The sequence below is a fragment of the Bos taurus genome, chromosome 2 (assembly GCF_002263795.3).
Source record: "Bos taurus isolate L1 Dominette 01449 registration number 42190680 breed Hereford chromosome 2, ARS-UCD2.0, whole genome shotgun sequence".
Lineage (NCBI taxonomy): Eukaryota > Metazoa > Chordata > Mammalia > Artiodactyla > Bovidae > Bos > Bos taurus.
In genome coordinates this window covers 26,643,605-26,657,026 of record NC_037329.1, presented here as the reverse complement: position 1 = coordinate 26,657,026, position 13,422 = coordinate 26,643,605, and the positions used below count along the sequence as shown (strand labels likewise).

The following is a 13,422-nucleotide window of genomic DNA, read 5'->3' as shown; positions in this document are numbered from 1 at the left end:
TTTTGTCAAGTAATTTTAACAGCTGTATTCTGTGCTTCTTGTTTAGTCACTAAGTTGTGTTCAGCTCTTTGCGACCCCATGGCCTTCAGCCTGCCAGGCTTCTCTGTCCATTGAGATTTCCCAGGCAAGAATACTGTAGTGGGTTGCCATTTCCTTCTCCTAGGGATCCTTCTGACCCAGAGATTGAACCCATGTCTCCTGCATTGGCAGGCAGGTTCCTTACACTGAGTACCAGGGAAGCCCCTTCTCTGCTTATGTGAAATATTTGTATTTTGCCTGCATATTATATAGTCCAAGATATTTTTATTTAGAGTTTCTCATAATCATTATGAATTTATTTCCTTCCTTGGGTTTCTTTAACTTTTATTCTCCCTCCTAATCCCATACCTCAGGTTTTTAGTGTATGCAAGCAGGTTTTTCATTTCACATACCCACTCTGCCTCACCAGCAACAGTGGTCTTGGGATGAGAGTAACAGTTGGATTCATGAGACAAGACAGGCTTCACTCAGCATTAAGCTTATTTATCATTATGAAAGGATACAGGACAAGAAACAGCACAGCTTGAACAGCAGTGTCATAGTGGAGATCTCTGGTTCTAGGTAGAGCTTGCATATGTCCTGGGCATCTCATGCTTAGTATTAATAGGTTCATGGTCCTGAGAAGCATGATTGGGTGAGAAAAGACTGCCTTAGTTTAATGAAGCTTTTATCTCTGGTATCCCTTCAGCATTTATACCTAGTTGCCATTCTCCAGTGCAGCAGCATCTCATCATTACTAAATCTTGATGGTGAATCACAAACTGTTGGTCAAGTGTACAGTAACTTAGGTAGATTCTTGTTTATCTCTACAAATCAGTGCACTCCTATAAATTCTGAGTTAAGAGTTTCAAGAATCCCCAGCAAGATCCCCAGAGCCCTAGAACTTCCCTGGTGGTCCAGTGGTTAAGACTCCATGCTCCCAACGCAGGGAGGGTGGGTTTGATCCTGGTCAGGGAACTAAGATCCCACATGCCACACAAAGTGGCAACAACAACAACAACAACAATAAATCAGTAGGTCTCAGCCCTGTTCAGCAGAGCCACTCAGCTGACCTTTATATTTGTGAGAAATAATAAATAGTTGTTGTTTTAAGCCACTAAATTCATTAAAAAAAGTTTCAAGAATCATTTGGTCCAGTGCCAAATCCTCAGGTGTTCCTGAGAGGGGAACACAGAAAGGTTGCAAAGCAACTGTGAACCCTTTCAGTTAAGGTCAGTAAACAGACAGCCAGTAGTCAGTCCCAAAGGTAGATTTTTTGTCCTCTTTGATTTTTTAAATTATGGAAAATATTAACATTTACTAGAGTGGTTGAAATAGTATAACAAATCACCATGTTCATTACCCAGCTTTACCAATTAATTTATGACCAATTTCATGTTTCCTATCCTTGGCCACTTTTCCATTTCCTGTTTGGAGCAAATTCTAAGCATAATGTTTTTATTGATAAGTTTTTCACTATTTATCTCTAAAAGGTGACTCTTCTAAAAAAAGTAAGCATATGCAGGCATATACACATATATTCCTAAATGTAAAAAATCTTTACAGTGTTCACATTTCTAAGTTTATAAATGTTAACTTTTTTGATGTTTGGGTTTGAATCAAAATCAGGTTCAAGCATTTGGATTGGTCTTGTAATTTTTTGGTTTGTTTTTCATAGATTCTCCCACCATTTCTTTTTATGTTTTCTTGAGATTTATTTGTTGAACAAGCTAGGTCATTTTACCTGTAGGGTTTCTTTCCTACTGTTGCACACGCTGAATTTTACTACTTGCATCATTGTATTATGTAATGTGTTTCTTCTGTGCTTCTATTTCATATAACTTTGTAGTTAGACCTAGAAAATTGATCAGATGCTGTTTTGTTTTGTTTTGGCTGTTTGAGTGTTCATTGCTGCGCAAGGACTTTCTCTCGTTGTGAGTGGGGCTACTCCGTCGTGGTGTGCAGGATTATCGTCGTGGTGGCTTCTCTTGTTGGGGAGCACAAGCTCGAGGCGCGTGGAGATCCGTAGTTGCAGCACGCATGCTCAGTAGTTGCGACTCATGGGCCCTGAAGTGCTGGCTTCATGGGCTTAGTTGCCACGTCGCATGTAGGATCTTCCCAGAGTAGGGATCAAACCCATGTCCCCTGCTTTGGCAGAAGTATTCTCAACCACTGGATCATCAGAGAAACCCCCCCTGCCCCTGTTTTAATTGGATAGTTGAATTCACTTCTTTAAATCCACCATGGTTTGAATTAGAATACTTTTAGGTGGCCCAGGCTCAATCCAGTCTATCATGTCTTTCCCCAATTCCTGATTAACTTCACTTATTTGTGTCAGTTTCCTAGTCCTTAAATCATTTGAGTTTGGTGACCCCTTTTAAAAATTAAAACTTTGTTTAACCCAAAATAAAATTTCAGTTTGAAATTTAACTTTTTGGGGGGCTTCCCTGGGTCTTCATTGGGCTTTCTGTATATAATACAGCATGTGGGGGCTTCTCTTGTTGGTGAGCACAGGCTCTAATCATTAGAGGGATGCTCAGGCATTGAATAAGCCCATTCCAATGGAATCATGTTTCTTACCTTTCCACATTCATGCAAAGTATTTTTTCTGTTACTTCTTCTCTCCTACAGTTCTGCTTCCAATATTGATAATAAGAGAAAAAGTTGAAAACTATACAAATATTTGAATCTGAGATTCTTGAGTGTTACTTCTGTGCTTAAAATGTTATTCAGCTAATTCTGAAATTGACTTGGTTTAGTGTTTTTACCTGTTAACTTTTCCAAAATTCTTTATAGATATAACTCAGACCCATGAATCTGGTGGGTGTGTGCGTATGCGCATGTGATGCCCGACTCTGTGTGACCCCATGGACTGTAGCCCACCAGGCTGCTCTGTCCATGGGATTTTCCTGGCAAGAATACTGGAGTGGGTTGCCATTTCCTTCTCTAGGGGATCTTCCTGACCCAGGGATCGAACCCATGTCTCTGACGTCTCCTACATTGACAGGTGGATTCTTTATCACTGAGCCATCTGGGAATCCCATGAATCTGAAGGTCTGGATTCTAATCTTGAGTCTTAACTCCTTTCCTGTTCTGCTCAGTTCAAATAGCTGGATGAACTAAGTGTTAAATACTGGACTTGGAGAATCTGCCAAAAAAAAAAATCTAAATTTCCTCTGACAAAGTTTGTCTAAAAAGTGTTGATCGAACCATTTTGCTTTTTATTAAAGCTAAGAAAGAAGAAAAGAAAAGGCATAAGTCATCTTCTTCCTCCTCCTCATCATCCAGTGACTCAGACAGCTCAAGCGATTCTCAGTCCTCTTCTGATTCTTCTGATTCTGAAAGTGCTTCTGAAGAGAAGTCAAAAAAAAGAAAGAAGAAACATAGGAAAAATTCTCGTAAACACAAGAAAGAGAAGAAGAAGCGAAAGAAAAGCAAGAAAAGGTCTTAATTTACTTTTATAGTACTGTCTTTGTATTCTAATTACCTTCTGTTTATATATAAACCTATTGGGATATTGAATCAATTATATGGTACATGAAAATAGAAATACTTCATCGGATGACATATAAGACCATTCTGATATTCTATAGTCTATAGATTAAATTTGGGTACATTTCAATTTTCAACAAAATCATTCAGTTCATTTTGTAGGAACTCAATGACTTTTTTGATTAGATACATTTGTATTTTATGGAGGGAATTTAAAATTAGTAAGAACTGTAGGAAACCAATGAGTGTTTTCCTTTTCTTTTCTCCTGTGATAGCATAAAGCAGATTATGTCAGCATATTTACTTTCTTTTCTGTTGTGTCTGAAAAAAATCTGTCTTTGTACTAAAGCTCATCTTCATAAACCCGTTGCCTCTAAAGCAGTTTCTTTACCTGTATTTTAAAGTATTTTAAATTTATCAGTGCAGTGCATATGGAATATTTGGGTTCCATTTTAAAGGAAAGTATTTTTTGAGAATGTGATAATAGATACATTTGGTTTGGGTTTTAGGTTGGTTTGTCAGAGGAACGAGTATTTTCCCCATGTAACTGCATCTTTGGTCAGCAGTAGGGGACCGGATGATAGATAGATGGAATATTTACAAAGGAAAGAAAGACCAACAATTGGGAAATTGAGGTGGGTACATAATAACCAAATGGAACTTGTTTGTGTATTTCTTTTAAGTGCATCTAGTGAAAGTGAGGCTGAAAATCTTGAAGCACAACCCCAGTCTACTGTCCGTCCAGAAGAAATCCCTCCAATACCTGAAAACAGATTCCTAATGAGAAAAAGTCCTCCTAAAGCTGATGAAAAGGAAAGGAAGAACAGGGAGAGAGAGAGAGAGAGAGAATGGTATGTCAATATGTTTATTTTACAAAGACCCTTCATTCTCTACCACAGACCCTTTCTTTAAAAAAAAAAAAAGCAACAGTTTTAAAAATTTTAGATAAGATTTAATTGGTGACCTTGTCCTAAGATTGAAATTTTTTAATTGGATAGTGTTAGCAAAGCTCCTTTTTGCCAGTCACACAGCTGAAAAGATAAAATTGACTTAATTTAGACAGATTTTTAAATAAAAGTAACTTTTAAAAAAAGCACTACAAATAGCAAAAAGGTATGTTAAATGGCATTTCCAGACGAATTCCATGTAAAACAAATGTTTTACTCTGTTATTTATATACCTTAAATTTTTAAGCAAATAAGAACCCTTATGTTTCATTTTGTCTGGTGGGAGAAAATGCTGTTTTCCTTGCCTGATTTACAATATTGTGGTATTGAAAATTGATAGTATATTCAAGTACTTTGAAAATTTTTCTACATAATTCACATTATTAGAATTAGTAGTTCTGTTGGTTCTTTATGTATCATTTTAATAATTATGTCCAAAAATAGGAAAAAAAGATGGATATCTTTCTCTTATTTATGATCAGAAATAACATAAAAGTGATAAAAATCTGCTCATTCCCCCTGTATTTTCACAATACAGTAAAAATATAAAAATAAATCTTGGTTACTTGAATTGTGTTAATTTTGATGGATTGAATTGAGTTTACTCAACTGTTAGGAAAGGATGTTTATAAGGAAATAAATATTAAGGAGAAAATATTTGAACTACTTTAAAATGCATTTTCAAATATAGCATACATGAATGTTGTTAGTGCTAATATTCGTATTATTATTTGAAAATAAGTAGTTTCCCTTTTTTATATAAAGCATGATATTAAATATTTTTCTAATTCAGACCAAGTGTTCTCTGTTTAATTCACATCAGTTGCACTTATCCATAGTTTTATCACCAGTGAATAACTGCTGGTAGGATAATGAGGTACTTTAGAATCAGAGAGCTTTAAAATTGTTCTCTTAACAGCATACAGCCTACTCCACGTTTTTTCATGTTGCTTAGCACTATCAAGTTGACTTGATCTTCAAAAAGATTATGTAACAGTATGTCTCAACAGAACACAGTTGGCATTTGGGAACAGAATAGTTGTTCATCCTCATGCATTACAGGATTCTCGCATTCCTGACTTGTGGTCACTCAGTGCCAGTAGCACCCTCTCATCATTGAAAGTTGTTAAAATGCTCCCCTACTTTATCAAATACCTACTAAAACTGATAATATTTCTCGTTGAGAACCACTATTTTAAGTTTATTCATTTAGATTAATAGAGCTATGTTCTCCAGATTTATTTTTATTATATAATGTGTTTTAATTTTCCTTTTGCTTCCTTCTAGTAATCTACCTAACTCCCAGCCTCCTTCATACCAGAGACGACTTTTAGTTACTAGGTCTGGCAGGAAAATTAAAGGAAGAGGACCAAGGGTAGGTGCTTATTTTCCCAGAAATCCTGATAATATTGCATTTATCTTAAATCTTGGAGTGTTTAATTTTTTTTTTTCACATAAGTAGTTAAAATTTAGAGTAGATGTGGATATTGAATTGTATGTTCTCTTTTTATAGTACTTCTTTGTGTTGGTTCTTCTATGCTGAAAGTCTACGAGATGTTGATGGATTTTACATGTACATGGTATAAAATGAGATTGAGGTTTTTCTTGTGCCTCTTTGTTACTTCCTGACCACTGTGTGTCTACTCTTATTAAAAATCCTATTCTTAACATCTCATACCCTTTTTCTTCACTGGATTCTCCTCTTCAGAATTTAAATATCTTCTTGTGTTTGCAACCTTTTAACAAACGAGGCTATACTTAGTATATTATTTCTTCACTTCCTACTTGTTCCTTAGTCATTTCAGGTTGTCTTCTGCCGTTCTCCTGAAAACAGCACTTGCTTTATGGTCAGTTCCATGTCACAAAATCCAGTGGATCCCTCAGTCTTTGTCTTTGTTAATCTCCCTCCTTGTAATACTCTTTCTCCTTTACTTCCATTGTCTTTTGTTCCTGTCTCTGGCTAGTCTATCTTAAATTTCCAATGCCAGTTCATACTCCTCTGCCTGATCTTTAAATATTGTAGTACCTTAGAGTGCTAACTCTTCTCACTCTGTATTTGCTTCTTGGGCAATCTCATCACTCTCGTAATTTCACTGGGTACCTATGCACTGAAAACTCAGTTTTTCATCTGCTTTTCTGGTACCAGAGCCTTCTTTGATGACCGTTTAGATGCCTAGTGGACACTTCAAACTCAGCATTTACAGTGTTGAGCATAAGCACTCTTCTTCTTCAGGCCTGACCCTCCTTTACGTTCCTGGTCTCAGTGATCAACACCTCCACTTGTGCAGTTACTTAAACCTGAAGCCCAAGAATCATTTTATTTCTCATCTTTCTTTTCTACCATTTATAACTTATCTGTTGCCAAATCCTGTTAGTTCAACCTCTCAGATATGTTGAAATCCATCTACTTCCCTCAGGTTCCACTCCTACTGTCTTTGTTCAATTCACCATTATATATTCTCTGAACTATAAATGGCTTCCTAACTGGTCTCATGGCAGTTCTTAAACTTTTTTGTCTTAGGACCTCTTTACACTCTTAAAAATGATGGAAGATTTAAAAGAGCTTTTGTTGATGTGGGTTATAGCTGTCAATATTTACTCTTTTAGAACTTAAACCCAAGAATTATTTAAAACAAGAATAGATAAGCACACGTTTCATTAGCAGTGGAAACAGATATCAAACCATGTCATGCCTCATTGATTTCCTACCTGAAAATTGGGAGAGTTTAGTTATTTTAGAGGGCATGGAAATATCAGACATTTTTTGAAACCTAAAAGCACATACACTTTAGCAACTGTTGTAATACTTTCATGTTTTAATATGTTAATTTTTTTCCCCTCTATTTTTTTAAAGCGTTATCGAACTCCTTCTAGATCCAGATCAAGGGATCGTTTCAGACGTAGTGAGACTCCTCCACATTGGAGGCAGGAGATGCAGAGAGCTCAAAGAATGAGAGTATCAAGTGGTGAAAGATGGATTAAAGGGGATAAGTAAGATTTAACTCTTATTACAAATGTGGTAATAAGTATTTTTTTAACTATTTTAAATTATTTTATTTAGAGTCATTTCAGTTGTTTCTGAAAATCTTAAGGAAAATAGAATATCATTTCAGCTAATAAAGTCTCCCAAAAACTTTTTTTCTTCATTTTTTAGGAGTGAGTTAAATGAAATAAAAGAAAATCAAAGAAGCCCAGTTAGAGTAAAAGAGAAAAAAATAACTGATCATAGGCATGTGTCTGAGAGTCCAAACAGGAAAAGTGAAAAGGAAAAGAAAGTTAAAGACCATAAATCTAACAGCAAAGAAAGAGAAATCAGAAGAAATTCAGAAAAAGATGATAAATATAAGAACAAGGTAAAGAAAAGGGCCAAATCAAAAAGTAGGAGTAAGAGCAAAGAAAAATCCAAAAGTAAGGAAAGAGACACAAAGCATAATAGACATGAAGAAAAGAGGATGAAGTCAAGGAGTAAAGAAAGGGATCATGAGAATGTTAAAGAAAAAGAAAAACCTGATTCTAAAGGAAAAGAACAGGAAAGGAGTAGAAGTAAAGAGAAATCTAAACAGTTAGAATCCAAAAACAATGAGCATGATCATAATAAAAGTAAGGACAAAGACAGACGTGCACAGTCTAGGAGTAGAGAACGTGATATGACTAAAAGCAAACACAGTTACAACAGTAGAACAAAGGAGCGAAGCAGAAGTAGGGACAGGAGCAGAAGAGTGCGCTCCAGAAGCCATGACCGAGACCGCAGCAGAAGCAAGGAGCATCATAAATACAGAGAACAGGAGTACAGGAGAAGAGGAAGGTCACGGAGCCGAGAGAGAAGAGCGACGCCAGGAAGATCAAGAAGTAAAGATAGGAGGAGGAGGAGGAGAGATTCACGGAGCTCGGAGAGAGAAGAAAGTCAAAGCAGAAACAAGGAAAAATACAGAAACCAAGAAAGTAGAAGTTCACACAGAAAAGAGAATTCTGAGGGTGAGAAGAGAATGTACTCTAAAAATCGTGATCATAGTAGTTCAAATAGTAATAGGGAAAAAAAGGCAGATAGAGATCAAAGTCCATTCTCAAAAGTGAAACAAAGTAGTCAGGACAATGAATTAAAGTTCTCCACTTTGAAAAATAAGGAGGATGAGAAGACCAGATCCTCAGTGGAAAAAGAAAACCAAAAATCAAAGGGTCAAGAAAATGACCACACACATGATAAAAATAAAAAATTTGATCATGAATCAAGCCCTGGAACAGATGAAGACAAAAGTGGATGAGTGAGTTATATAAACTTCTTATGTCCATTCTGTCTCAGATTTTAAGTTTTAGAGACTTGGTGATGATCTTCCTTATGTTGTTTTTTTCTTTTCATTGTTTTGGGGTTGTTTGTCTTTTTTTTTTCCAATGTGGACTTTTTGAGTTGATCTTTTGATAATCTGCAGCCTGGATAATTTGTACTGCTAAAGTTTTAATAAACTTGAAATGATAAAAACACTTTGGTGTAATGCTGTGTGCTATGTTTAACTATTTCATGTATGCATTTTTGTGTTGCAACAATCAGCCAGTAGCAAACATGCTCTTCTATACCCTAATTTGTGTGATCAGCCAATTGGAAAGAAGGATAACTGATTGTTGGAATACATTATTATAGAAGCTTGTGTTTTTCATGATTAAAGTAACCTTAGAAAAGCCACTTGGTAGAAGAAATCTTATATATAGATTTTTTGATTGCATTTATAATAGAGGCTTGCAACAGCAGCTTTTAATTATACAGAAGTGGGCCCCTAATAACTTGAGATATAAGTCATCACTTTTGATTTTATAGTAATTTGTGCTTTAAAATATTTATATTGCACTTCATATGTTATTCTTTATAGCGCTACCAGTAGCTTGTTTCTTATTTTTCCTGTTTTATCAACTGTCTATAGATATAGTTGAGTATTTTTTTCAGTTGATGTACTGATTGGGCTTGAGTTGCTGTTATACAGCATCTAACAAGAACTATACCTTGACGATCAGGTTGTAATTCTCAATTTTGTGTTGCTTTTGGTCTGAAGAGATGAACCTTGCTTTTGGCGAATGTTCTGTAATTGTTATTGTCACTGCCCTTCTCTAAAATGAAAAAATATTTTCCTCACTAAAACGTACCACTCGTGCAGGTCTGTTAGACAAATTCTAAAAATTGTTGGTACTGACACATTAACTTATGAGAGTTCTCTTTTTGGCCACTAACCTAGAGTTCAGTGTTAACCTTGCATGGTTGTTGGTTTGTTTTTTTTTTTTTAACTTGAACTGACCTCTCTAAGTCTCATAACTGAGTTTCAACTGGCAAGAAAATGCATCTCTTTTATATATGTATCACAGGCTGTAGCATGTTTATGACTCTGATTTCTTTTTCTTCAGGTGGCTTTGTATCATTACTATTAATCATTTTAACTTGGCATGTATAACATTGCCACATAGATTAGAGTAGAAAGTGGCAAAATTTGATAGCTTACAGAGTTAAACACTAAAGATATCCAAAGTCCATTTAGAAGTTTGTGTGTTGTATATTGCTATTTTAGTGATGTGTGGCCTTTTATTCTGTAATTTCTCTTCTAAATAGAATACTGAACATCCAGTAAACACAAAACCTGCCTCATTTGAAAAGAAATTTCAGAATTCCAATTAGTAGTTGCCTTTAGAGTGTTTTGTACTTTAATATTTGTCAGTAGTGTCAAATAGCTACTTACTTATCCCTTATTTGATACTTATAGCTACTTATTACCAGGTAGCTCCTTGGTAAATCCAGTAGCTACTCATGCTATTTGTACTGAGCAAAGCAATGCTTATTAATATAATACTTCCCATTATTGATTAATACAGTAATGATACTTATGTAATGAATAGGGTGATGATTATAAGATTGTTTGGATTTCCTGAAACAAATATCCATATCAGGGTCTTACTGAATCTTTTTCCTAATGATAAAAGTAATAGATGTTTATGATAATCCAGGGTGATTGATTGCTTAGAGATTTTTATCACAAACCTTAGAGATAATTGAGTCCTGAGTCCCCAAGCTGTATAATGTGTTATATATTTTAAATTAGTTTTTGCTTGTCTTAAATTCAGTGAACTGCATTTAAAAAGTTTTTGTTATAAACTATTTGAGCTTCAAGAAAGGTGCTGTTTAAGAAAGGATTTCTAATAAGAACAACAAAAAAAGAAAATCCATGCTAATTAAAAAATACTTGTATGTTGTCTGATCCCAGAACTTTTATCTACCAAGAATTACAGATAAGTAACCACAGGGCGGGGAAGCTAGTAATTGCTTTAAGTAATATTCTATTTTGGTTATCAAAGAAGCAATTCCATGCTAAGCATTATTTCTAGACCTATAAAAACTGTTAGCTGTTTTTACAGTGAGGTATGGTGAAGGAGTTGAAGTGAAAGATGACAATCAGCTAGATTTTATTTTCAGAATGTAAATAACATTTAGAAAATGATCAAACAGCATTAACCATACATCTGCCTTTGCATCTGAATACTGCACTAATCAAGTAATTCTTTCATTACCTTTTTAATAGTTGTGCAATCCTTACTTTTTACTTTGAACAACTCTTTTCCTAAAAGTCAACTATTTGTTTCCTGCCAAATTGGTATCATAGTTACTTTGAGGTAAACTGTAAACTCAAACATCTTTAAGCGGATTTAAATCCATTTAAAGATTTTTAGTTTGTTTTTATTGCCTGGTTGGCAATACCTGAGAAATGAAAAAATTTTTATGATTATTTCCTGTGAATTCTTTTTCTGTGTAAATCATCTACCACAGAATTGACACTGCAGAGAGATTAATGTTAATGAGCTTGTAGGGAAGATACCAGGTTGCTTTAAAACATTTAAAAACTATAGTTAAGAGAGTTCATAGAGCATGATAGTTTCTAAGTTGTCTTAATCAGATCCCTCACAGAAATTTCAAAGAATTTGTCTTATAAAAATCTATCTTTGCACAAATGTAATAGTAACTCATCTCAGCTTTGCCTAATGGCCTTTGATTCTTGTGCCCAGTAGAAAATATGAAACTGAAAAGTAAAATTTTCTTTAATATTGGGGATAGGAACACATTGGTGTTCTGGTATTTTGAGTAGTAATATTAATTGGCAGTTCTAATTTGTTTTCAAGTTCGTGAGTGGAACAAATCAGTATATTTTTTAGTAGTTGATTTTGCTCTACTCTAGGTGGCAGTTGATGTTTTTTTTTTGGTAATCACACTTTGAACTTTTATAGTAGATGTCTATAGAAATTTGTTTCCTTTACCTTCAGTAGAAGGTACTTTAAATATACACCATATCATTGTTACAAAGAAACATGAAATGGGCTGTTTTCTGTCTCTCTTTGGTTGTATTTGCTGTAATCGTTCAGTTTGGTATTCCAACATTTACTGTTGAATAGACTCCCCAAGGGTAGTAGGTTTTAACCCGTTCTATTGTGAAAAGATCTGTTTTGCTACAAATTCTTGTTTAAAAACTGAACTCCAGCAGTGGAACATTGGCTAATAGTGAGTTCCCAGCTGCCATTAAAGGATTGAGGCAAATGTAAATTCTGGCCTGTGTTGTGACACAACAAGTAAATATGAAAGGAAAAGAAAAATCACAAATTTTTTAAAATTCCACCAGGAAGGTTGAAGAAGGGAGTTGTTAGGGGATTTGTTTGTTTTCATGTACAGGGGGAATGGTGGAATTGATTGGTGTGTTTCCCCACCACCTTTTTCAAGCAAATACCTATGTTTACCAAAAGCACATGCTGTATATTTTGTTTCCCCCTTTGTGTGTTTATAGTATTTTGAAGGATAAATTAATTGGGTATTTGTATGTGAGGATGTTAAAAGTTGTGGCTGCTCTCTTTGTGGAAGGGAAAAACAAATGAGGTTAAAATGTACTTCTTTTCCTAGCTCAAAAGTCACTGTGATGTATATTTTTTTAATGAAATTTAGGAATAAAACTTGTTGCAGTTGTATAATTAGTTTCAAAATGCTGCTTCTCTTATCATTAGTCTAGTAACTGTTAAACTGTTTTATGCAAACTGCATTTTACAGAATTTAAACTCTGAAACTGTATCAACTTTTATAGTTAAAACATTGTATTAAATAAACTATACTATCAAATGGTTTGTTTTGTATTTTTTAAATTATTGATTGTATTAGTTTATTTGGACTTTATTTTTATTAAAAGCTAATAATGAAATAAATCATTTAATACTTTTATTTTACCCATAAGGATACAGAAATTGTACTGGGAAAAAACTGAGCAGAGTTTTAACAGTAGTGAACTTCTTTTAAGAATTTAGCCAGCAGTGACAATTTCCAGGTTTAGGGATAAGTTTTAGTGTAATTGTTTAATCATAATGCTTCATGTTGCAAGGTGTCTTTTGCCTCAGCAAACTTTTAAGGTTATACATGGAATTACTATCTACTGGAATGCTACATTTGCTTTTTAATTCCTCCAAATTTCTCAGCAGTGGGAACATTGTATTATATTCTGTGCCTGCTAGTTTTAATATAACACCATTATAAAGCCATATAAACGTTAACTAAGTTTTATAAAACATACTGTCTAGTTTTTGGTTTCTTTTTTTTTTTTTAATTTAAATTAGACATCTTTAGGGAAAATGAACCTAGTTAACTTGAGAGTCACTGAACATATACATGCTTAAATAAAAACATTTTGACCATTCAGTGATTTATATGTGTTAGTAGGTGAATATTATTAAATTTTCAAATTCTGGAGTGTTTTTAAATGTTTTAATAAGCCAGGAGAATATGTAAAATGTGAGTGTGTCATATGGACTGTACAGATTTATGTATTAAAATACTTTTAGTTTCACTTTGTGTTTTCTATTTTCATTGCTTTCTAGGTTTCTTTCCTAAACATATTTCCTAATGTAATACTGTATTTCTTTTTAAGTAGTGCTGATTCATAATTTTTACACCTCCCCCACC

The 13,422-nt window shown here is 34.3% G+C and overlaps 1 protein-coding gene across 12 annotated transcripts in view; it reads left to right on the top strand.

The window, feature by feature from the left end:
• The window catches only part of PPIG (peptidylprolyl isomerase G), a 45,799-nt gene extending 32,493 nt beyond the window's left edge, over positions 1 to 13,306 (top strand). For 11 of the 12 annotated variants that reach the window (XM_005202375.5, XM_005202370.5, XM_005202377.5 and 8 more), the window contains 5 exons: positions 3,249 to 3,462; positions 4,194 to 4,361; positions 5,745 to 5,832; positions 7,312 to 7,448; positions 7,612 to 13,306. In XM_005202375.5, the coding sequence (XP_005202432.1) occupies positions 3,249 to 3,462; positions 4,194 to 4,361; positions 5,745 to 5,832; positions 7,312 to 7,448; positions 7,612 to 8,719 (1,715 nt within the window). In that variant the 3' untranslated portion in view covers positions 8,720 to 13,306. The remainder of the gene's footprint in view (positions 1 to 3,248; positions 3,463 to 4,193; positions 4,362 to 5,744; positions 5,833 to 7,311; positions 7,449 to 7,611) is intronic. The other variant, NM_001109807.1, reaches the window with a different exon arrangement.
• Positions 13,307 to 13,422: the final 116 nt, after the last annotated feature.